At 32.0% G+C, this 25,808-nt stretch overlaps 1 protein-coding gene across 2 annotated transcripts in view; it reads left to right on the top strand.

The window, feature by feature from the left end:
- Positions 1–25,573, top strand: part of LOC129959081 (tetraspanin-33-like) — a 38,149-nt gene extending 12,576 nt beyond the window's left edge. For both annotated transcript variants that reach the window (XM_056071880.1, XM_056071878.1), the window contains exons 2-8: positions 756–844; positions 3,384–3,569; positions 6,554–6,730; positions 12,601–12,726; positions 17,758–17,817; positions 20,271–20,384; positions 25,238–25,573. In XM_056071880.1, coding sequence (XP_055927855.1) covers positions 756–844; positions 3,384–3,569; positions 6,554–6,730; positions 12,601–12,726; positions 17,758–17,817; positions 20,271–20,384; positions 25,238–25,414 — 929 coding nt within the window. In that variant the 3' untranslated portion in view covers positions 25,415–25,573. The remainder of the gene's footprint in view (positions 1–755; positions 845–3,383; positions 3,570–6,553; positions 6,731–12,600; positions 12,727–17,757; positions 17,818–20,270; positions 20,385–25,237) is intronic.
- The last annotated feature ends 235 nt before the right edge of the window (positions 25,574–25,808 follow it).

Here is a 25,808-nt window from a genome sequence, read left to right as displayed (position 1 = left end):
AGAGTAAAAAAAAACTGACGGATCATTTTCGTACTTAAATCTTGCTTTGCATGCCAGATCCAAAGCTCGTCACATTCACCGGTGTAGTCAGAGAGAATCGTGTATTCACTTCTTATTCTCAATTACATTGCCAATTCAAAGTAAATTGTAATGGAAGAAAGTCAAGGCTGCAAACGAGATTTACAAAGATTTCTTTTCTGAAACTGAAAACAGAAAATGGGATCGTTTCAGCTGCCGATTCGAATAAGTTTGCTTTAGAATTATATAGAATAAATAGACATATTGAACGAAAATAATTTTTTTTATATTTTTCGAATATCATTTTTTTACTTCATTAATATTTAATTAAAAACTTCAGCATCATGTAGGAAAAAATGAATTTAGCTAATTCCATGCAAAATTGCAGAAAAGAATTTCATGTGGCAAGTCTTTTGTATAGACAAGAAATATAAATTCACCTTTACAGACTCTCTTAATGGCTGATTGATAATAGACATTATTGGTAATATCTACTGCTGAATAAAACATTTGAATTAAACTAAAAATTTTGGAAGAAGATAAAATTTTGATGTATATTTATGCCACGTTTGGTAATGTATGAAATGAAAAGTTTTAAATTTTGTAAAACAAACACTAAGTACATTTTTTATAAACCTTGATACATATTTCACACTTATAATTGCATTATTTTTTTAACTTTGAAAATAAATTTGAATGCGAGATACCCTTATTATACTGATATTTATTTATTTCAGGAATGAACGGTTTGGAAAATTTATTGGAGGACTCTAAATTCGCTAACATGCTGAGAAACGCTCTTTACACTTTAAACTGGCTCTTCTTGGTAAGCAAAATTTAAGAGACATAAAAACTATGAAAATAAGAACAATGAATATGACATCCTTCTCAATATATTTCATCCCAAAATTTTCTATGTATCTCTATCCCAAAACGAATGTCAGATTTCCAAATAGCACCATCAAACTTGCCAGTAATAACTTAGGAGTGTAGCTCTATTTGTAGTATAACCATAACAAAGTGCTAAATGTGTGTCATCCCCTATTTTAAACTCAGAACCATATAAACAATGTGAATTAACTTTAACGTATCAGGTTTTTGTAGATGTGGGTATACAAATAAAACAAGTAACGACTACAAACATAGAAACAACCTATATACCAGAACTCGCCTCATACGATTTCTGGCACTTGAAGAGGATATACAGAGTGGGCAAAGAGTCCGTAAAAACTTTTAAAATTCATAAAAGCCGAAAAAATAATAAAAATAAAAAAACGGGTTGCAGATTTAGCATTGATTAGTCAAGGGATTTTTTTTAAGATAAGAAAAAAAGTAAAAAATCCGACAGATGGCGCTGGTAGGACGACTTAGTTGGAAATATACAAATGAGACAGGCGATTATAAATACTTCCGCTCTTGATTCAGAACATGTTCTTGTTCCAGTCCTCTGTTGCATGCCATATAAGTGAGCAAAGATGTTGAGTGAGAAAGAAAGCTTTATTGGGTAAGCTGTTTTACATGAACCAGGAATCAGCGATTGTTGCACTGCATAAATTCCGACTTCAGAAAAATGTGAAGACTGCAAAAGGGCCTTTAATAGTAGGGAGCCTCATAAAGCTTGTTCATCGATTTGAGGAAAGTGGATCACTGGAGGATGGTGTAAGGTCAGGACAACCAAGTCTAAAGCAGACATGTTCAGCTCGCGTTGCAGGCGAAATGGAAGCATTAGCGTCGGAATCCGCTGCAGGGACTAGCTGTGCAGAAGCCAAGTTTTCCATGGTCTTCTCGGTCTTTAGATCTGACATCAGCAGATTTTTGGCTATGGGGACATTTAAAATAACAGGTGTATTGATCCCATCCATCTAATCTGAAATCCCGTCCATCTAATTGAACGATGCAATCCATCCAGAGCTGTCATGTATACAGCCGGACATGTTGTACTCTGCCGTTGCTGGATTTGTGAGACGCCTGCACTATATCACCTATGGTGGTGGACACGTGGAACGTATATTACTATAATAAATGGTTTGGTAACATTATTTTTGTTATTTGCATGTCTTTTCTTTCAATTATGTACGAAACATCACCTAACGTCTGTTTTTTGAATTATTTTTTTCTTATCTTAAAAAATATCCAGTGACTTCTAGACGCTAAATCTGCAAACCGTTTTTTTTTTTTAATTTGCTTAATTTTCCGGGTTTTATAAATTTTTAAAGTTTTTACAGATTTTTTGCCCTCCCTGTATTAACCCTTTCCAAATCCATGGGAAGTATACTTCCCATCAAATTCATTAATCTTAGCACGCAGTTATGGAGGTTGGCAAATATTCTCCCAATTTTTTCAATAAAGCAGGAACCTAGATGTTCCAGTTTCTTATCTCACACGAAATGATGCATCTTGATTCGTTATATAATTATTAACTAACAAAATTAATGAATCAAATTACTTTTATCTAATAAATTGAATGAATTCCTTTTCTTAAGTCTATCTCAATTCTGAAATTATTTTAATATACCATTACCAGAAAAAAAAATGGCCCTTTAAAGGGTTACGCGGTTAGTAACTTGCAAAATGTTTCAATCATTTAAATCTTTGTTCCGTTCATTTTTCTAGAAGTAGAGAGTACAAATTTTACTCTGACTTCATTCCGTTAACATCAAAGGGGTTTTATTATTGTTTTTATTAAAATCGTCTAGATATTTGAGTTAAGAAGAATCAGCAGAATCAATCATAAAGGAACGATAAAAAATGGTGTTCTTGCCGAAGCCTTTGATCTCACTGTATCACTAAATAATGATGAACTGTTAAACAATAAAGTTTTCTTCAAACTTTTAGTGAATCTTAATGTACAGGTAATAACTAGCAGTTGCTGAATAATGATGAGCTGTTGAAGAAAAATGACTTCATTAATATTTTTTTATAAAAAAAAAGCTGATACACAGGACATTATTTTCAGATGGGTTAAATTTAATATTCATATGGCAGTTTAAAGCTATCGGTGAGAAATATTTCATCCAAATTTTGAAATTATTTTCAAATCTTTGAGACAACAGTTTTGAAGGAAGCAGGAAATCCACCCACTTATCGATTACAACATATGAAAGTATTAATAAAATACGACGCATCCACTACGCATCTCTAGTGGATACCTCAAGTCTGTATCTTTAGCAAGCGATGAAAGCAAGGACATCTCAGTTCAGAGTAAAGTAATTGTGTAATCAGATATTAAAGGACACGCATAATTACATTTATGGTATGAATGTGGATTTACGCGAATTACCTCCATTGTATTTTCACTTGCAACATGATTTTTCTTTTCAGAAATCTTTGAATAGTTTTTACAGATCATTGTTATTTCTTTACAGGTTTCTAGCGCTCTAACCTTGGTTATTGGCCTTTACCTGTACTGGAAATTTGAATTGATTCAAATTTTAATCGATGTGAACTTCAATCCTGATCTTTACGTTATTGGCTTGAGTATTTTGCTTTTCATCACTGGATTTGTAGGATACATTGCCGTTTCGCAACGATGGCTTACTCTCCTTTACTGGGTAAATTCCATATTCTTATACCTATAAATTCACGTTTTGTTTAGAGTTTTTAAACTATATTTTATTTCGTTCATTGGAAAATTTAATTCACAACTAATAAATTTCTAAAGTAATTGTTTTAGTAATAATATAAATGCCCTCTGGTCTAATTTTCTGTTCAGTTTAGCGATTTGTAGAGATTATGATAATAAAAACTTAAATTTTTTGAGCGAATTAAAAAAGTTAGGATAGTTTAAAAAATTACCAAATATTAAAGTATACTATTTGATCAAAAATATTTGGACACTTTCAGATTTATTCATTTTTCTGAATTTCTCTAGAGATGCGGGACGAATTGTTTTGAATTTCTACCATGAAAAAATATGCTTGCATTTGTGTACCATCAAGAGGAATTAGGAACGACTGAAAATTGATGAGTAAAATAGTTTTGGAGAAACATACAATCGTTTTTTTTTTTTTTTCCAGAAAGTTGATAATGTAGTTAGAACAGTTTTGTGATTTCTCTGCCTCTTTTTGGACGGATACTGAAATCTTCAATCATGGGTAGCTGAAATAGGAAGTCCTCAAATTTACCTCATCAAGATTCCTCATCATATTAGAGAGGGAAGCCAAGTCTCCAGTAGCTTAGGGTACAATAAGCTCACTCATACGGCGGATATTGCAAGTTGACAACTAAGTTACATGGGTGACATTTGTTAATTGGTATTTCATATGACAATTTGGATAATAGTTAACAGATAAGGGATACTATACCTGATATCAGAATGTTATAAAATCAGAATCTCCAAATAAAACATTGTATCAACCTTTCTCATGGTAGAATTATATTTAAAAAAATTTAAATAAGATTTTTTACCGGTGCTATCTTATACTTTCTACAGGTTATTTTCCCATTCGATCAGAACTCAGATTTATTCTCTGTATAAACATTTTCGAAACATTCCCATACAGATTTGAATAAAATTGGTGAGTTTCTATTGCTGCTAAACTGAGTTACTTCAATAGCTCTCTAAAAACATTCGAAAGTTAAAATATTACAGTTTATCGAAGACTTCAAACTAGGTGAAAACATAACTATCAAACTTTTCTTGTCAGTCGATGACCAACAGCACCACATCAAATTTTGAAGCAAGATCGCTAAACATCAGTTAAAATATTTTCGGATTACTAAATCACAAACAGATGAAAGTAAATTTATTATAATTTATATGTCTGTTTTAGTGGTTCTTATTCCATTTGGTCTAACATATTTATCAATGTTCATGGATAAAAGGATCGTGATAAAAACGAAGTGTGGCGTCTTCTGTATTCAGATTTGTATTTCGCTTAGAAGCAAACCTAAAAAAAATTTCTGCAATTTTTTCAACCGATTGCTGGAAAATTTGCGCCAGCCAGCCTAACATCACCTAGAAATTAATTACTAAAGTTCACACCAATCTTATCACGTTTTTGAATCATAAATTAGGGTGGTTAAAAGCATGGCCCGAATATAGAGTATAACTTATCACGAATTTATTCACCATGTCATCCCTTATCCCACTAAGCTACAGATAGAAACTGTCTTTATTTCACCCTGATCAGCATCGGTGGATCGGATCTGAAATATTGGATGCCAAGAGACAATAGCGTCCTACACACATCTATAATGCTATCATTTAATTTTTATAAAAAAATTAAAAAATTAAAAAAAAGCATGCATTGAAATAAAAAGACGCGAGTACAATTTTCTATAATATAAATCATCATTATTTTGAATATAAGTATTTTTTCATATAAAAATATTATAAATGTTTCTTAAAAATGCATCTATTTACATCATGTTTACATTCTATGAAGTGCTATTAGTTCATATACTTTTTTAAAAATAATGTTTATATTATATATCCAACAACAGATTATCTAATATGATAACTGTAGCTTTTGTCACTCTATAAGTTCTTAAAATTATAAGTGAAATTCTTACTAATACTGAAGAATAAAAAAAAAAGTGAATGTTTCGTGACAAATACATAGTTAATATTTTATTCATATGAAGCATGAAAATATTTTCATCCCAATTAACATCTGATGTCTCAGCTAGTAAGTGAATATAAGAAATAAGCATCAATAAGACATCGCGACATTTCAAAACCGAATGATTAAACAAGATTTCAACATAATAACTGGCATTTATACAGTATTCATAGAGACTATAAACTGATCCAACAGTTACATGAATCGATGTCTATAATTTTACTACTGGGCTCAAGTTTAGGTGAAATCAAATCAACTTTTCTAAGCAAGCTAGCAATTTGGCCAGACCACCCCTGTTGGTCAGAATAATTTAACATTGTACTTAGTTGATACACTTTTAGTCACTAAACTAGTAGTAACTATTCTGCTGTAGAGTAGAACTCCATTTTATTGCCGTATTAGTACCATGCACTGATCTTATACGTTAGAAATTAGATCTTATACTTTAAATGGAAAAATTAATACACTGTTTCATTTATAAAAATGGAAAGATTATTGGAACATTAGTAACAATATCATATTTTTAAGAAGTTTTAATATAACTTCTAATGTTAAATAATATTTTTGAATTGAATATTATGAGAAGGAAAAAGTTTTTTTTAAAAAGAAACACTTAAAAGTAAGAAAGCGACACATTTTACAGTTATCTACAGTCAAACTCAGGACTATCGGAATATCCTTATACCTTGGATAATTTGCAAGGAAACCCTTTCTACACTTGAAATAAAATATGTACATAGAATGTTTTTAACAAATTTGTTTTGAAATGAATTACATGCGAGGGTGGAGGCGATTTTTACTACATGTGGGTAAAAGCTCGATTTCTGTAAGCGGTGACAGTAAATTCGCCAAAGCAAAAAAATATACTGTGTGTGTAAGCAGCTTAAAAATGATGTTTCGATTTTAATTGTTCGTTAATGATTGACTGTTCGTAATGTGATGTTATAACAATAAATGCTTTTCTTCTTCAGTACGTGCTGGCATTGATGCTGCTTCTGTTGATATACATTCCAACTGGTTCAGCTTCCTTTGCCCTTTCAATGGATCGTCACAACCACCACCGTGGTGCCAAAGAATTATGGGTAGTGTTACACAATTACCATCAGCTCCCAATGTCTACAAGGATCATGGATGAAATTCAAGCTATGGTACAGATATTTTTCCTGCTAATCATTTTATTTAAGCAGTGAGTAAATGCAATGGGAAAACGAATTGCGATGCTATTTTTCAGCTACTAAATTTCCATTTAGTAGTTTTTCATCGAATTTTAACAACCAAAACTTAATTTAATCACTTATTATAATTATTTGTTTTCTTATCCTGAGATATTGAAAAAAGAGACGTAGATCCATCAGTTTGTTTTAAAAAGTAACAAAACAAAGATTTAAAATATGCAAATACCCAATAAGTAACAAGTAACTCAGATTATTAAAAAATCTCTCATGAAATATAAGGGTGACTCAAACGTTTCTTTCTCAAGCGTTATGAATGGCCTTATCTGGATCTGCTTGTACAAGCATGCATCTTTATCTATTAGCCGTCTATGTCATCGGTTTCAGTCATACCAGAGCTGTCCTACATCCCAAGCCAGGACTACACCCCAAAAAAGTTCTTTTGTCCATTTGATGGAATTGGAAAGGCGTAATTTTCTACGAGCTCCTTCCACAAGATGAAACAATAAATTCTACGAAATACTGTCATCAACTGGATCAATTAAAAGCTGTCATAGAAAAAAAAAACGGCCAGAATTAATAAATAGATGAAGCGTTGTTTCTCATCATGGCAACGCGAGATCACAAATTGCATTAGTCGCAAAAGAGAAGCTCTTACAGTTTGATTGGGATGTTTTTTCGCATCCTGTATGCTCTCCAGATCTCGCTCCATCTGATAATTACTTTTTTCTGTCCTTAAAAAATTATCTTCGCGATAAGCGATTTAAATCCATCAGCGAAATAAAAGCGCACCTCGAGAATTATTTTTTGTCCAAAGCACAATAATTTTGGAAAGAAAGCTTAATGAGGCTTCCCGAGAGACGGAAGAAGGCAATAGAGCAAAAGGGTTCTTATATAACAAAATAATGTCTTAAACAGTAAATATTGTGTATTCATTTTATATTAGAAACAGGAAAGAGTTTTATGGGACACCCTAATATATAGAAAAGGTAGAAAAACGTAATGGTGGAAAATAAATAGTTCTTGAGACACGGATGTAATGAAATATATTTCAGACTTTTTCCAATGATTAGAGATGCTTTGTTATTACATAACAAAAACCACAGAAAATACATTAATGGCATATGGAATTTTCTTAAATCTTTCTTTTCTGACCAATGTGATGAACTGAAGTCGGTTTCAATTCTAAAATTATATGTAACCAAAAATGAATAATTTAAAACATTACTTCAATTTATGAAAAAGTCTCAGCGGTTAAGTCGATTTGGGAAATTTACAGAACACTTAATATGTTGGCTGTCGGCTTCCGACCAACCTAATTAGACGAATTCTATGCTATAATTAATCATTTGAGGTGGACAGACGAGTCACGCACGTCGAAATGCTTTTTGCCATAAAGTCACCAGCAACGTGCTGTACACGGTATCACAGAAATAAAAATAATGTTAGCGACCAGTCGACTGAAATTGGTTCCCGGAAGACTGTTTATAGGAGCTTAGTTTAGTTTAGTTATGTTAACGTCCCGTCCTAAAGCAACACTAGGTCTATTTTGATACGGACCTCGTAATTTTGAACCATGGTCAGATGACGTGGACGACATCTGAACTGGCACCTCCTCTCCAAACTTCCACACCACACTAGCGGGAAGACATTTGGTGCCGACGGATTTAACGTGCACCAGACCCGCTTACACAACAGATCTTTGGTGAAATCGGGTCTCAAACCTGAAGCACTCCGGTTCCGAATCGGAGACCTTACCACCAGGCCACCGCGGCCCTGTTTATAGGAGCAGAGTTTTTTTATATGAGCAAAGCGAAAATTTATTCATTTAGAAAATATAAATGTTTTTTTCTATTTCTATAATGTATCAGATACTTGTATGGCCTAGTTGTGGGTTACAGTGGACTACTATGGCACGCGCATCGGTGAATCTTTTGCCAGCGCAAATACTTAAGATGGCGGTTATCTAATTACATAGGTGTGAAATACAAGCGTGAGTCATGGCAGTGTTCATTAGTCTTTGCAAGTACTCTGTTTAAGTAAGAAATTAAAATTGTTTTATCATGAAATTGCTGCACTTGAAAATATTTTTTTCTTTTAGGAATATCTTCCAAAGATATTTAGGTGTAAACTGAAAATGGTTATATGGCGATGTTCTCTAGACCTAACGATCATATTTAGATTTTTTTTAATTTACAAATATTAATATGCGGAGTGCAAATTTTGCCTTCTAACGAAGAAGGATTTCAAATTGAATTTCCTGAATTAGGATTTCAAAAGAAAGTTATTCAATATTCCAGTGAAATCATTTCGACGTATACCGCTTTCTAGCGTTGCGCTCAGCTCCCTTGTAATAAATCGAAGTAAATTATTTGCTCTGGATTGTTAAGCCATTGGGGTCTAATTTAATGACGTTTTGCTAATTTTTATAACCTAGAAAAGTCATTAAAAATTCCATAATAATCAATTCAAATGAATATTTCTTATTTGAATATTAAAACCATTATAGATCGCTCGTCTATGTATAACCTCATAAGCAAATATGATCGTAGTATGGCCAGAGATATGATGATTCACTCATGAGGAAGCTTGTCACACCACTCTTTTTATTTGCTCCTTCGGGAAACAAAGACCATAAGAATAAGTGAAATGGACATTAATAGCGATATTAAATAAGCCACCTCTAGAAAGTAGATTTTGTTGCGACATAGCTATGATTTTACGAATTTTTTGCCAATATTGTATGTTGTTGAAAACAATGGGAAACGGGATAACGTCTATTAAGCCTCATATATGTCAAACATGCGTTAGGTCTAGATGATATTTACAGTAATGGGGCTTTTAGGGGCGTAGAGATCAGGGGACAAGGAGGCTCTGGGTACCAGTCTTAGAGAGCGATATGAGAACACATTTTTAGTACCTGTATGCCATGATACAGGCGTCACTTACCCTCTTTAAGCCTTTGCTTTCCTGGGTGTGTTTTTTAAAAGAAACTCGTCCACTTTTGTGTGACACGAGCAAAAAACTACGAAGCTTACAACAATGTGATATTTTTTAAGCCAACGAATTACCCTGTGTGGTAGTTTTTAAAAATATGGTTGTAAGTATGAACCTAGCAAAGCTCAAACGTACATTCAACTTCTCTGCGCCTTTGAATTTCAAATATCTCGTTCAATATATAGCAAAGAACTGCATTTGAAAACTGTCCGTTTAAAAGTTATTCGAAAATCAAAAATAAAAGTACAAAATTTATTGCAATTATTTTCACTGTCATATCCTGCTACTTAGTTCAATTTATAAGTATTTTGTCCGAGTGGAATTTTCAAGATTAAGTTGAAACGATTCACTGAAAAGTTAATTTTAAGTTCTTCATTTGTAATTATTTTTTATTTTTCATGCTGCATTAAAGGAAATTTATCTTTTAGTTAAAAAGATTTAGGACCATTTAATTAGAATTTATTAAGAGCATGCTGATGGCTCTTTTGAAATTCTAATTAAACATCTTTAGGAATTTATAGCCAAAAGTGGTCATGCCCATTTTGAAAGTCTTTTTTTAGAAGTGGACATGTTTAGCTTTTCAATAAATGAAGAATTTTCGGTAGTTTTACAAAGAATGGAAAATAAGTTCGGAGACAAAATGAGACTTTACGCCAGTATAGCTGGTATTGAAATTACAATTTTCTAAAAGAATCTTTTAAAAACCCTCAGTTTAGAATAAAAGTTTTTCATTTCAGACTATTTTAATCGGCTGAATCTCTTTTATATCTCTAAATACCAAAAGTCATGATTTTCATAATTAGGAAATACTTTATGGGCATGATTATGGTAATATTTTTGAAAATATATATCTTTAAATAAATGGTTGTAAGTATAAGGGAAATCCAAAATTTTAAATTGTGATGACTTTATTCATGTTTTTCGATTTTTTAAAATTAGAATTCTTAATATATCATTGAAAATTACTTTCAATTTTTGAAGATAACAACAACAAAAAAAAATTCATTGCAATTGCACTCACTGGCAAATCTTGTTACTTTTTCAAATTTTTTTTAGTAATTTTCAAATTTTTTTCAAGTTTTTTTTAACTTTCTATATTCCTTTATATAACCTTCTCTGATGCCGCGGTTAAGTTCAAACAGCAACTGAAAATTAATGACATTTATATTAAATGCTCCATTTTTTACTATTTCTAATGAATTAAAAATATTAAATAGGATTTAAATCATCATTTTAATTCGAAATAATATTCAATAAATACTTATTATTTTCGATAAATTTAAAACTAAATAGTTTCCAATGTTTTTCTTTTCAACTTTTCATGAAACAAAAAAAAAATTGCATATAATATTACGACTCTATCCTTGAAAATAATCTTCAGCTTCTATTCAGGACTATTTCAGAAATTATACAGAGAAGAACGCTTATTAGATCCATCATATTTAGTTAGATTAAAGATCAGTTTTGAAGCTATACAAGGGCTATTTATATTAAACATCCCAAAGTAAGTGAAAATTACTTTAGGACGAACCTTGTAATTTTGAACCATGCTACAAAAATGATGACAAGACCTGAGCTCTTCTCCAAATTTCCTCTTCAGGATAGGGGTGGACATTTGATCTCAAAGAATTTAACATACAACCATACTCGTATATACGAAGATCTTTTGTAGAAACCTTTCACAAACCTGCGTACTCTAGTCCCAAATCTGAGATTACTTTCGCTCGCAACTGTTTGTATCTAGATCACAAAGAAAGAAAAAAAATCACAGATTGCAACTCTTATTTTCTCAAAAAATGCTAAGAGAAATCGAGCTTAGTTTACAAAACCGACGATTGAATAGAATTTATTGACAAAGAGCACAGCGAAAGCCATGGTCACAATTTCTCGGGGAAAAGGAAGAATTATCGAGTTTCATTTGTAGAATCAACAATGAAAAAGAGCTCGCGATGTGGCATTATCAATAACAACCTAGATACACAGTTTTATGTACAGAGATTTCGGAGCAAATTCTCGTCGTGCAGGTGCGATAAAGATACTCGAGTCAGCAAGATTTGCTGTGGCTCTCTTCTATTTAATTTCTTGAAAGTGGCGCTAAATGGAATGTTAGATTCGAACACTGTTCAAATAAGTTCTAGCTGCGTTTAGTAAAATATTTTAGGGAAGTGATTATTTACAGGCAATGTATCTATAGATAAATCATTTTATCCGCAAGTTATGTACTTGCTTTGCCCAATTCCACTTGCTCTAATGTGGTGTGCTCTAACCAAGTGCTTGAGCCAAAGACGGGAAAAAGGGATGTCAACAAAGTGCAGTGTTCCTAGACGCTCATTCTCCAATTACTGACAGCATTCGGTGTTATTTAACTGCGATGATCAGATAAAGAGCCCACCTTTGGCTCGATAGAAAAAGCAAATCCCTAGGTATTTTACACGCAAACAATGTTATTTATATTTTATTACATCTATATAAATACAAAATTTCTGTGGAAAAATCTTCTTGAGGTAGGCAGATAAATAATTATTTTCGAAACATTAACCAAACATGAACTCGTGAAGTGTTAGGTCAAACAAATTTCAATACAGAAAATTGAATACACAGGTTGAGAAATTTCATGCCAAAGGGTCTCACACATCTGAAGTCACAGTTGCCTGCTGATTGTTTTTTTTAATGTGGTTCTGAAAATTATAGAAAAATTATATTTTAGCAATACATTAGTTTTTGCAAAAAAATCTCTAGTGTGTGTGTGTTTTACGTTTTTCTGCTGAAAAGTTGACTGACCCCAAATTTTTCTTCCCTTAAAAGAAATATTTTTCCTGTCTATGTTCTTTACTAAAATTTATTTCTAGCTCCAGTGCTGCGGCATCAGCAAATCCGGTTACAAGGACTGGGATACCCATTCTCACTTTCAATGTGCTGACAATTTTAGCCCGAGAAGATGCAGTGTACCACCATCTTGTTGCAAACATCCACAGGTATTAAAGTGCATTACACCAAGAAAATATTTTTTTAAAGTCATTTTATTTTTATTTTACTGGAATAAATGCAAAAAAATTCTAATTTTCAAATTTCAGTGAACAGAAGAGAACTATTTTAATAATGTGGGAAATAATAAATTTTGAGACTTTCTAATTTCGGGAAGCGTTTCAAAATTCCCATCTAAAATGACCTTGAAATATCTTAAAATTAAAGAAATATAGAGCATTGATTATTAAAAAGTAAAAAAACTATAAATATAATACATCGTTAACAGATCATCAGGAAATCATATACTAAAATATGAATATATCTAAAAGTATTTCAAAGTAAATAAGTTATAACTTCTTGAAGTAATAACAGGGCCGGCCATCTGGGGGATGCGGGGGGTGCTATACACCGGGGCCCCGTCATTGAAGGGCCCCCACCGTGATTAAGAATTAAAATAGTGTTCTGAACAATAACAGCGTTACACATATTGTAAGTATACAAGTTTGCTTCCACGTGAAGCTGAGCGTTGATTGGCGCCGTTATTAAGCAACGATCACAGTGATACCTATAAAAAAGGGGGAAAGTTCATTTATGAATGAGGAAATCCCCTTGAGACATGTTAAGACAGAGTGGAGCGACTTTTGGGCTCAAGCGGAGCCAAGAAGTCGAGGCTGAGGCTGGCTTCAAATAGATCTGTAAATCATCAGCTATCTACTTTTTTTTCTACATGTAATGTGTGCATCTGTGTATGTTTGTTTATTTAAGTTGTTCAAACAAAAAATAAAGCGAAGATAAACTAAACGATCAATCCCCAGCAATGTACACTGCATTACTTCTTCACCGGCCACGATCGGAATGAAAAGAATTAATGAAGAAGTTTAAATGGAACAGTCGAAGGATTTGGAAATATACAATGTTTACGGTATATATTATAGTCTAGTGCAAGTGTGCAAAATATTATTAATATAAGGTAAGTAGTTTTATAGTCACTTACTTCATCCACTAGGTAATAGCATATAGTAATTTGATAATTCATTATATAGATTGCTTAATACTGTTAGATATAACGATGTCCATGCCAAAGAAATATCCCTCTAGGTGTCATAAAAGAAAGAAAAGAAGAACTTCAAGAAGTTGCAAGTAGATCATTATTTTGGCTACGAAGTAATTAACGCAATGAAATTGCTTCGGCGTCAGAAGTTACCATTCAAACATCAACTGGGGAAGAAAATTCTGCGCAAACTACACAGTCTTGCAATGAAGATGTTGAAAATTCGTTGAAGAACCGTGTGCTTATATAACTATGACCGAATGAGAAAATAATGACGAAAATTACAATAAAAATATGATCAAGAGAATATAAATGATCCTGCTTTATGGCCAACTATTATAACTGATAAATTTAGAATGTGTTAAAATTAGACCTGTACAACACAAAGGAGTTTTTGCTAAAAATACTGAAGGTAAATCCTTTTCCGCTACGTACTACTTTAAAAAAAGGCCAAATGGTGAATATCAACTTCGCAGTTAGTTGATTTATTCAAAAACGCAAGACTCCATATTTTGTTTCTGTTGTATACCGTTTTCCAAAAAAATGAGAAAATGACCAAACTTGAAGATTTATTGGTGGCTATAATAACTGGAAAAAGCTGCCAACTGTAATCCAAGATCATGAGCGTTCTAGTTGTAAATTTAATTCGTTTATTGTTTGGAAAGAATTATTAAAACGACTAAATTTTTGTTCGACTATTGATAAAACAAATCAAGTTAATATAAGTAAGGAAAGGGCATGGCTTAAATTATTATTTCAAAGAATTGTAGATGTGATTCTATTTATAGCGTGCAATAATCTTCCACTTCGATGAACCCATGAAATAATAGGAATGCCTCATAATGGAATTTTTTTAAGTTTATCGAATTATTAAGCATATACGACCTTGTGCTAATAATATAAACCAAATAATAAATTCGAAAAATAGAATTGTGCATCATTTAGCACATACATCACAAGAACAAATTATTTCTCCATTAGGAAATGAAGTCCTTCATAAAATTAAACACGATATAACATCCAAATGGATTCTATTCCTGATATTTTTCATAAGAAACAAACTTCAATCATTATTTGGTATGTAACTTTTGTAGTGAAAAGGTTAACTATAAATGTGTCATTTATCGGGTTTATTGAACTGATGTGACTGGAGAAGGACTAGCAAAAACTCTACTGAAATGATTGAGATTGATTTAGATATGAATTGTAGAGGGCAATCGTCCGACAACGGTAGCAAACATGAAAGGGAAATATGAAGGTGTACAATCTAGAATACTTTCTCTAAACCCGCATACAATTTATGTGCCTTGCCCATCACATTCCTTTAATTTATTAATTTGTGATGTCGCTTCCAGCAGTATATATTGTAAAAAATTTGGGGGGATATTACAAAGCTTATATTGCTTATTTTCTGCATCTACAAAAAGATGGGAAATTCTACAAAAACATTTAAACATTACTCATAAACCATTATGTGACACTCGTTGGGAAGCCAAAATAGATTCGGTTAAATAGATTCGGCAATTTTGAAGGGGGAGGGGATATTTCAACCATAAATGGCTTAAAATTTTTAATTTTTAATCCACATATGAAATTTGTTACATTTCAGACATATTAAGTAATCAGTATATTATAAAAAAAATCTTTGTGATTCTGTCAATAGAAAATTATGGGATTGTTGAAGTGATAATTCAATAGATAAAAAGATCGGAGCTTTATTCCCTACTACACATACATCTTAAATTGGTCGGCCAAAAATGACTATCAAATAAGATGTGCAATAAGTGATCTACAATGTTCATCTTTTTTTTAGATTTAAAAATTAATGGTAATTGATCCGTCACAAAACATTTTATCTAAAAAACGTTTTAGAAAATTGCTAATGTGTCGTTTATTTTCGAAGAGTAACCTCTAACAAAAGAAAAGGACTTTTCAATCAGACATATGTGTTTTTGTCAAGGCAACAAGAATCGACACTAAAAGTAATAAACATCCAATAAGAGAGGCAGAGTTTAGTTTAGTTTAATTTAATTAACATCAGATTTTAAAGCAACACTAGAGCTATTTTGGCTCGTATCTCGTAATTTTGAAAAAAGGTCAGATGACGAGAACGAAACCCGAGCTGGAACTCCTTTCTCCGAAAATCCACACCACACCAGCGGGTGGACGTTTGGCCCCGACGGATCCGAGACCTCACCACTAGGTCCCAAGAGAGGCAGAAGAAAATGAAAACCCAGAGGAAAAAAAAGCTGAATTTTAAATGGAAGTGAGGTAAATGAGCTATAAAAAAATGATCAGCTCTCCAAGCCAAGTCTGCTCTAACTGCAGTTCAAGCGCTTCTAAATTTAAAGGAGGAGGGGAGGTTGCTTTTATATTTAAATCTATCAGTCAGTTGCATGCTCAAATGGCTTTCATGGGCTACACAATGAATCACTGCGACCTACGTTTCTCTTGCTTGTTAGTTCATGTCTTGTCTTATCTTTTTATTACTTTTTGTCATTTTCCTTGATAATCGGACTCTCTTAGTCACTAAGTAAGCAAAGAGCATCGAAGTCTCAAAATAGAAAAGCAAGAAAATTTGGTCGAAAAGAAAATTTAAGTTATTTTTAAAGTTCAGGGATGCTGAAGATTTGAGGCAGAGTGGTAAAACCGCCGCTTCTTCTGAGAAAAGAAATCTGTATGAATTCAAGATATTGAGTTGCCAGAGGACGTGTCCCTTATCGTAAACATGAATTTCCATCAATAAATTTTAAAACTAAGTAATATTACTTTTTTTAAATGTAAATGTTAATACAGGATAACCATAAAATAAAGTAAGGTATTTGGTGCTCGATTGTTAAAATTCTGTTCCTTGAAATATAAGTCATATCACCGACTCTCCAACCCGCCCGAAGGCACACGGATAAAATTACGGAATGACCGGATCGCCGCAACAGCAACACTGGCGGGAACTGTGGTGGAGTCCTATGGGCCATCACCCTCCATGTACAACCCTTCCCTGAGGAAGTGCACCTTTTCGTGTACCCTCCAGGGTGGCGAGAGCCAACCACCATGCCGAAAGCTTCTCATCCTCATTTCGAGGTACCCCCCCCGGGGGGGGAGTCCTTGAAATTTAAAGAATTTTTGTTTGCATACTATTATGGCTATGATATCTCAATTTATCCTATATAATTTTCACTGTCGACTGCAATATAGCTCTGCACCCGCATTTGGCCTAGTCAATTAATCGAAAAGAAAGGAAAAATTACACAGAAGACACGACTTCCACAGCAGTTTTATTTTGACATCGTTAGTATATGAGGGTTAAAGAATTTCAATTGCATGCATTCAGAGTAGTGAAATTTGCAAATGCAAATGAATTTCAGCTTCGATTTTTCAAACATGATGACGCCATTAGATTCAAAATCGCTTGATATTTAATTACTGTGCATAGATATTAAAGTAATTTTTTAATTTACAATTACAACAGCAATTAATTTACAATCTATTATATTCATTCAATATGGAGAGTCTCTTCACAATGGATTATATCTCAAGAAAGCTCTATGACAAAATAATGATTTATTTCCTTGAAAGTGGACATCGCATTGCCCGGACTTTACCCCTTGTGATTTTTGGTTTTGGAGACGTCTGAAAAATATGGCTTAAACATAGAACATTTTATAATGTTGTCACTTTGAACGATAGTATAATGCAAGTCCGAATTTATTGAGTCATGCAACTCCTTTTTTCAACAAAAACAATGGAATGGACATTGTAAGCTACATTGTTTCATTGTTTCCTAATACTTCTCACTGAATGCGTTCTATGTATTATACAACAATGTTTCCTATTGGAATATTTGAATGCAACATCATTAAAAATGAAATGTCAAAAACCATAAAATCGTTTATCCATTTGGAATTCTTTCTTTTACAATGTAAATTTATACTTAAGTATAAATATTCTTGTGAGTATAATTTGTAGAATTGTTTTATTACTTTTTTAGGGTAGAGTTCCAAATCTGATGTGTGGCGCTTATGTACTGAATAATACTATCATGCCGGAGGTTAGTAGCATTTATTAAAGATGAATTTAAAAAAATTTCATTATTTTTTTTATTTGAGATAACTTTGATGCTTTATAATACAAACATCTAATCAATTAATTTAGTTTAGCAATTAATTGGTTAAATTATTATCAGAAATATTTATACTTATTATTAGCAATACTTATTTAAGAATCAAGAAAAGGGAAATGTTCTATGTATAATTTACACATCATAACGTTTGTTTATTCAGTGAACTATTAAAAGAAAATTTGAGAGAAGATTCAGTTATTCATAAAGTTCAGATAATTTTTAAATTAGTCTGGCATTATAATATGGGTATTAAATAGAAATTCGTTTATTAAATTACGATTGAATGTCTTTCAGTGAAAGAATCTTTTAAATTCGTAAAAACTGAATTAGAAAAATTTGACACTTTTGAAACGATTTTAAAAAACACAGGAAAGAAATCGGAATAGCAATTTACTTAGTTCAAAATATATAGAAGAAATTTATGAAAACAATAAAAAAGGATATGCTACCATTTTTTCCTTCCCATATATCAAAACGGAAAGATTCTTTGAGTATGTTAATAAAATAGATAAATATTCTGATAGTTTCCAAAAACATAGCTAAAAAGGGAAAGATTGAATAATGATTTGATTTTGCTGATTATTCTCCAGTCTTGGTAAATTATACGATAAAACGATATTTGGAGCAAAATATGACCAACTTCTGCCATTACATCCGAACTAGCATTATGCAACATATTGTTTGGGAAATATCTACAAGACATGTTGCATAATGGTGTCACCCTCCTGTATGATAATGCTTAGTTCCATACTACCCACCAAACTCCAGATTCCAAGAAAAACTTCGGGGTCAGATGCCATCTCTCATACAGCCCTGATTTGGCTCCCAGTTATTACTTTATTTTCCCACTAATGAAGGATTACTTATCAGTAACATGTTTATATTCAGACGATGGAATCGTGGCGGTTGTCATGAACAATCTCTATGAACAGGGATGATAACAGATAATTGATTGTAAGCAATTTCCATTACACAAATTTTCAAATCTACTTAGAAACACTTACATTCGATTAAATTTATCAGTGTCCAAGTTCCATTCATTGATAAACTAGATCAAATGAGTACCTGCATTCTCAGTTTTAATAAAATACTTCATTGTTCATGCATTTTTAAAACTATTCCGGGTCGTTTATTTAAACAGAATTGAAGGAACAGAATAAACAGGTTTGTACATTTTTTTTTCGTTGTCAGTGATAAATTAGAGCTAATTGCATTTCAGTCATTTCTGTAAGCCCATGCTTCTCAGTTTCAGCGATAAATTAGACCTAATTTTATTTCAGTCATTTCGATAAGCCCATGCTTCTCGTTTTCAGCGATAAATTAGACCTAATTTTATTTCAGTCATTTCGGTAAGCCCATGCTTCGTCAAGGATGATAATGCATTTACATTTATCTTCTGTTAAATAGGCTTCATTTGCGGTTCTACAAACTGTTCTGTGTTTAGCCACATACCTCGATAAAAGCTGCTGAACATTTTGTCTTTAAGCTATAAATATTATTTCTTATCTTACTGACTGTCGTTACAGATATATTTAAAATTTTCCACTTCATTTCTGTACCAGCGAATTCTCTCTTGTTATCAAGAATTTCACTTTAGAAGTATATGAAACAGTGTCGTTGTCGTTTGGAGTCTTTTTTCCATGCAGAAATAATAATAGATGATTTTTTTTTCATTTCTGATCAATAATATTGCTTATTATGCATTTAAAAATTTTAATATCTTGCATTTCACAACGTTTTTGAATTATGAAATAGGAATATTTTTTCTCGGAAAGCGCAAAAATATATCATTTGATCCACAGCTTGTATAAATGCGAAATTTTGAAAGATAAAGTGTCAAAAATAGCAGACGATATTTCTTATGTCAAGTAATAAGCTTTTGCTAGAAATTTTTATTCCAAAACCTCTGACTTTTTTTCAATACTTTATAGAAAAGGTTTCTTAAAATATGTAAATACCCTGTATATTAGTAGTAAAACGTGTGTACGAAAATATTTTCTTACGAGCTCAAAAATTTTCGAATATTTCCAAATATTTATACTTTAAGCATCTTCAAACAACAAGCACATTTTTCTATGGCAAAAATTTGAAAAAAAAAAAAAAAAAAAAAAAAAAGCTTTTTGAATGATGTTTAATTACGGGGAAATTTGCCATCAATACTCCAATATTCTCAGTAGATGAACTGAAATGAATTATATTATAAAGAAATTTCAGATCAATAGTCATTGTTCTGAAGGTTCACCTGTAATTTTGTTATTGTTCAACTGCAATTTTGCAACTGCAGCTGAAAATTCTTTCAAATAATCCAGTGCAGAAGTAAATTATCTGGCTTTTGTTAAAATCTCAGTGTTTTACTAGGTATTTTTCATGATTTTTATTAGTTTCAAGTCGAGAAAGTAATAAATACTAGAGGGTGCCTTGCTGTTCTGGATGGTGTTCTAAAAAGGGCTTGCACTACTCTTGGATTCATGTCCTTTGTTACAGCCAGTGTAGTGGTAAGTAGAATAACTTTTTAAAAACAATACTACATTCGAATAGCTATGGAATTTATTTAACTAGAGTAGAAGGAAAACAAACAGAGCCTGCTTATTTTGTATCATCTTCGAAGTAATTATTCTGCGCAACTATGAATTTTTGTCATCATTATACAAAGATGTAAATGCAGATTATGAATCTTTTTGCCGCATTTTCCACTGTCTTCATCAATACACTTTTTCGGAACTTGAGAATAGTTACCCTTTTTCATCCGAGGAAAAAACTCTAGGTTGGGGGTGGGGCAAGGTAATGGAGAAAACCTCGCTGCGAAAATATCAAAATGTGATATTTTGCATGATAACTTGATACCATATTAATTTGTTACCTTAACCTTATGGTGATGGAGCATCCACGACTTGACCTTCTCCACAAAGGGAAATTTTCAATGCTTGTAATAACGAACTACAAGTAGGCGGTATAGATAACTGAATGAGATGACACTTAGTAGTCGGTCATATGATGCTCTTAGCTTGTTCTATGGGAAATAATGTTATGCATTTACAATTGGAAAAAAATTTTTTAAGTTCTGGATCTTTGAATATTGTAGCAGTTTTAAGATATTGTGATTTTTACTCAAAAAGAGCATCAGAGTAATTTTTGAATTTACAAATTCATTGTAATAAAATCTTTCAGAACTTCACTTATGAATTCTTCAGTATTACTAATCACTTCATAGAATGAACCAGGGATAACTGAGACTTATTCTCGAATTTGAAATTTGAGCAGAGCTAACTTTTTAAACATTGAATGATATTAAAATTTAATCGCATTTTTTCTCTATTTTGCACCTATTTCACTGTAAAATTTTACTTTATTCCATAGCGTTTTCTTTGTCTTTTAGTAGATTGCCATTACATGTTTTTAAGAAAGCATGTCCATGCGACTTTATTATTTTATTGGGACATTTTTACGAATTTATATTTGATTTGCATGGTTTATTTAGCATGAATATTTAAATGAAACTAAAGGATATTCCAATAAAGTGTGCCTGCATTTTGAAAAATTTATATAAAAAAACTAATAATATGAAACAAAGTTAAATTATTGAAATTAATTTATACAAATGTAACATTTTCTTATATATCGAAATTGTTTAGAGAAAAATTTAAGATAAAGCCAACCTATAGAACTGAAAATGGCATTAAGAGTGTCATTTGACAACTTAGCGCATTCATCTACATTTTAGGCTTTCAGTTCGTTTGCTGTACCTGCTCTTGAGTTATAAACATGATTTTTCTGGTGTTCCCATGATAGGAAATGCACCGAGTTGCAATCCAACCAGTGTGGGAAAAGTTCAATATTACCTCTTCATCCAAATAATGTTTTAAATATTCCATGAAGATGGGCCCTTACATTTCGATAATAATCCAAAGATGCTCCATCCTGCTGCAGTACCATTTTTAAACATCTTTTGAATGTATATCATAATGCATTCCTATTATTTGTTCAGTCAAATAATCCTAGGTTCGGTATTTTCAAAAACAAATATCCAAACTCTAACAAGCTACACTACACATATAATGCCTAATAAGTTCACATCTCGTTCTCTGTCAAACGAAGAATACTTGTATGAAGATTAGTGGAGCTCTTATTTACGAAAAATATGTAAAATAAAGAAAAAATAATCATTCATTAATTAGAATCAATGAAATTTCCGATAGCTTACAAGATTCTACAAATCTATTCGTTAGTTTGAGTCATAAAACTTAAGCATTTGTTTATGTGATTCTTATTAAAAGTGTATATATATCTTTACATTTTATTTTAGTTAAGGTCCCAAATTACATTATTTCTTTTCTAAAATATCACTTTTCATCATTTCGAAGTATTATTCAATTAGCATGCATTTTGGTAAGCAAGCATACGTGAAAATTAATCTCTGAAATATTACAATGACATCGACGTAAAATAGTTTTAATTTAGAATTAAACTTCAGAATAAAGTCCAACTTATTTTGCTTTGAATTATATATTTTGTGGAAGAATTTTCCTTTTCAACTGCTTCTAATCTTTTTGAAAATTCTAATCTTGCTCCAGCGAATGTCCTTTTATCGGGAAATAAATGAGGAAATTATCTTAAATAATATATTTAATTGAATTAATACAGTAATTGCATCTAATTCACCTTAGACCAAGTAATACCATCTAGCAAGCATGCATGAGTTTTTTGCTTATTTGTTAGAGTTGGGTTGATATCCGGTTTTGCTGCATCAAGTACAAGCTGATACTCGATTGTGTCTGATACAGATGGTAATCAATCCTTTTCGCATCGGAATGAAACTAAGTACCCAATGAGTAAACGTTCCGAGACTGGTAACCGATATTGACTGGTTGCACTGAGACTGATAACCGATATTGATAAGAATATTGTTCCAATTTGGAATTTCGCATCTTAGGAAGAAGTTTTTGAAATCAATGTGCTACAATGTAGCAATATATGTACAGATTATATTGCTGATTAGTATTGAGGAAGGCCGGAATTCTTCAGTAGCATATGCATCTTTACTTGGGATAGACGGCAGTAATAGCTGGGGATGAAATATATATAATTAAAAAAACATTACGCATACTAGCGTCCCCGATTTAGGAAAGCGAATTAGGCAATATCGACCTAGTACTTTGTATGAGAAATATATTATCACTAATCGAAAACAAATATGGTCTAGATTATCAATCGAGTCCAAAAACCGATACCAAGTACCTGTCTGTATCAGCTATGTGTACCTGATGCAAAATATCAACTAAATACAATATCAATAAACTTTACTATATGTTCATATGTAAAATAGTTTTGTTTTGGTATGCCTGACCTATTCTAAAATTTCATCCAATCCTTTAGAATCACTGTATGTGTATCAAATGTTCTTCATTCGTTCTCGGAAAACGATGTTGCCTGGAAGGAAGGATTGTCTGCCGTAGGTGAAGAATACGAAATGTGTTTCCGTCCAATTTCGAAATTATAGGGAACGTAAATCCTGCTTTTGAACTGTGGTCAGATGACAAGGATAACGCCTTTCGAACATCAGTGAAAAGCATTAGCTTATAAGCTCTGGGTTTAAAAGGCTGTTCTGCATATTCTTAATTCGTCACAAGAAGTGATATAAAAAATTAAGATATTCAATGTGCACCATGTTGAATTTTGAAAAAAAAAAATTGAAGGAAAGATCAGAGTTTTTAAGAAAATCTAATTTATGTTGCTATTGCTTATTCCCCTTGGATAGAACTCCAAGTCAAACCATGTAAGAGATCGGGGAAAGAGGGGTACAGTAGCTTCTGAGGGTAAGGACCCCTGAGCACCCGAGAACAGAAGTCTGATTTTAGCTCATATGAAGATGACACTCGCACACTCGCTTGCACAATCCCTTTTTACAGGGGGGCTCTTTCACACATCTCGCAGATAGAACACAGGGTAGAGAACAACCCCGCCCAAACCAGGACTCGAACCCGGGACGCCCAGATCACGGGGAAGACGCGCTACTCCTAGGCCAGGACGCCGACATCGAATTTATTTTTATATTAATTTGCTAAGTTTTGAGAGAAAACATAATATTTAATTTGGATTTGGAAGACGATACGATTTTCGAAAGTCTGGTATGATAATTGAAGGCTCAGAGAAGGAATACTTTGTTGTATATATTTTTGATATCTGTATAGAAATTAATAATTTCTTGGCTTTGTTTTGTTTCATAATTTTTAAGAAAAAATTTAATTTTTCTTATTGTTATTATAATTATTCAGCTAGGAATTACTTGGAAGATCTTCGATATGAAAGTGAATATTTACAATTAGCAGAATTTTGCACAATATTTTTTAAATTTTACCAAGTATTAATGGCAAATTGATAAGAAATTACATATTTTATTTAATGTGCAATTGATTGACATTTGAAACCTTATTCCAGAGATTTCCTTGCAACTTTTCCAACTTTAATAACATGTAATCAACATTTTTGCATATTTCTTTTCAACTGACACATCAAAGAGAATAAGTTTCAAAAGTATATAAAAGATCTTTTTTAATTCAAGAATAACTAACTTATAAAGTTAAATATGTTATCCTTTACACTTTTGAGCTTTTTAATTCGTTCGCAGTATACATTGAAGAATTACCAATTTAACTATATTTGGTATTTTATTATATTTAAAATTTCAAGAAATATATAAAACGTCCGCTAGCCTACCACGCTATTAAATATTAATACCGGATATTATCTCTGGCTGATTTCGCTTTACTGTTTGGATTACTGAAAACAGATTACCGAAAAAATAAATGTAATGATAATTTCATACTAACAGCAACGTACGCAGAGTGAATTTAAAAATCAACAACTTCAAAACAAAAAAATCTTGAAAGGTTCAAAACGACAATGAGAACTGTTCCCGAGTTGTTATACCAATTCTCACACTTTCGTATCAAACTTTCTTATCAAATATTTCATATCAAAACGAGAATGTTTGAACATTCATGTCATCTCAAGTGCACTAAACCAACTACATTGCAGATCGTTGACGGAATCTGGCATCCAAATCGCCATTCTCTCATCCCGATGCCTTCTTCCGTCACTAGATTCTGTCATTGTACTAGTTCAGTTTGATTATATTAACGTCCCGTTTTAAAGCAACATTAGGGCTATTTTGGGATGGACTTCGTAATTTTGAACAGCGGTCAGATGACGAGGACGAAACCTGCTCATCGTACTAACTTCGCTTTCTAAAATATGAAAATATCAAAAGTGCTTCTATTTATATTACTTCAAAGAAGCCTTAAAAATAATGTCCAATCTATAATAAACGTTGTCTTTTCTTCGTTTACAGCTGTTGACTTTTGTTCTCACAATCTTGTTCATAAAGACGATGGATGAGAAACCAAAAGAGATCCATATCCAGAACTACATCGTGGATCTGAAACATGACAAATATATGGAGGCGATTCTAAATCCAGGAAATGATCGTCCTGTAATCATCGCCGCGCCAAAACAAAATTCAGATTAATTTTTGAATTTCTTTGCACAGCCATGCTGCTGTTGCTATATCATAACCACTCCTTATGTGTGTTATTGAATATCGTAAAACAAAATTATATAATTTGCTGAATATGTTATGACAAAAAATGATAAATATTTCAAGTCGAATTTTGAATATATAATGGTAAAGGGGTTAATTATTCAATTCTGAATTAGATAAATGATATCAATCCACTTCAATAAAGTATAATATTCTGATAATTGTTGAAACTGATTTTGTTGTTACTTGCAGTTTGTTTACTTTAGATGCTTGAAAAATTTTCAATATTTAAAGAATATAATCTATTCATGTTCCGACATGAGGTGCATTGTGAGAATTCAGTTTTTGTAACCACTGCTCATCTTGCAGATTTAAAAAAACA

The sequence above is a fragment of the Argiope bruennichi genome, chromosome X1 (assembly GCF_947563725.1).
Source record: "Argiope bruennichi chromosome X1, qqArgBrue1.1, whole genome shotgun sequence".
Lineage (NCBI taxonomy): Eukaryota > Metazoa > Arthropoda > Arachnida > Araneae > Araneidae > Argiope > Argiope bruennichi.
This window is presented reverse-complemented; position numbering and strand designations above follow the sequence as displayed.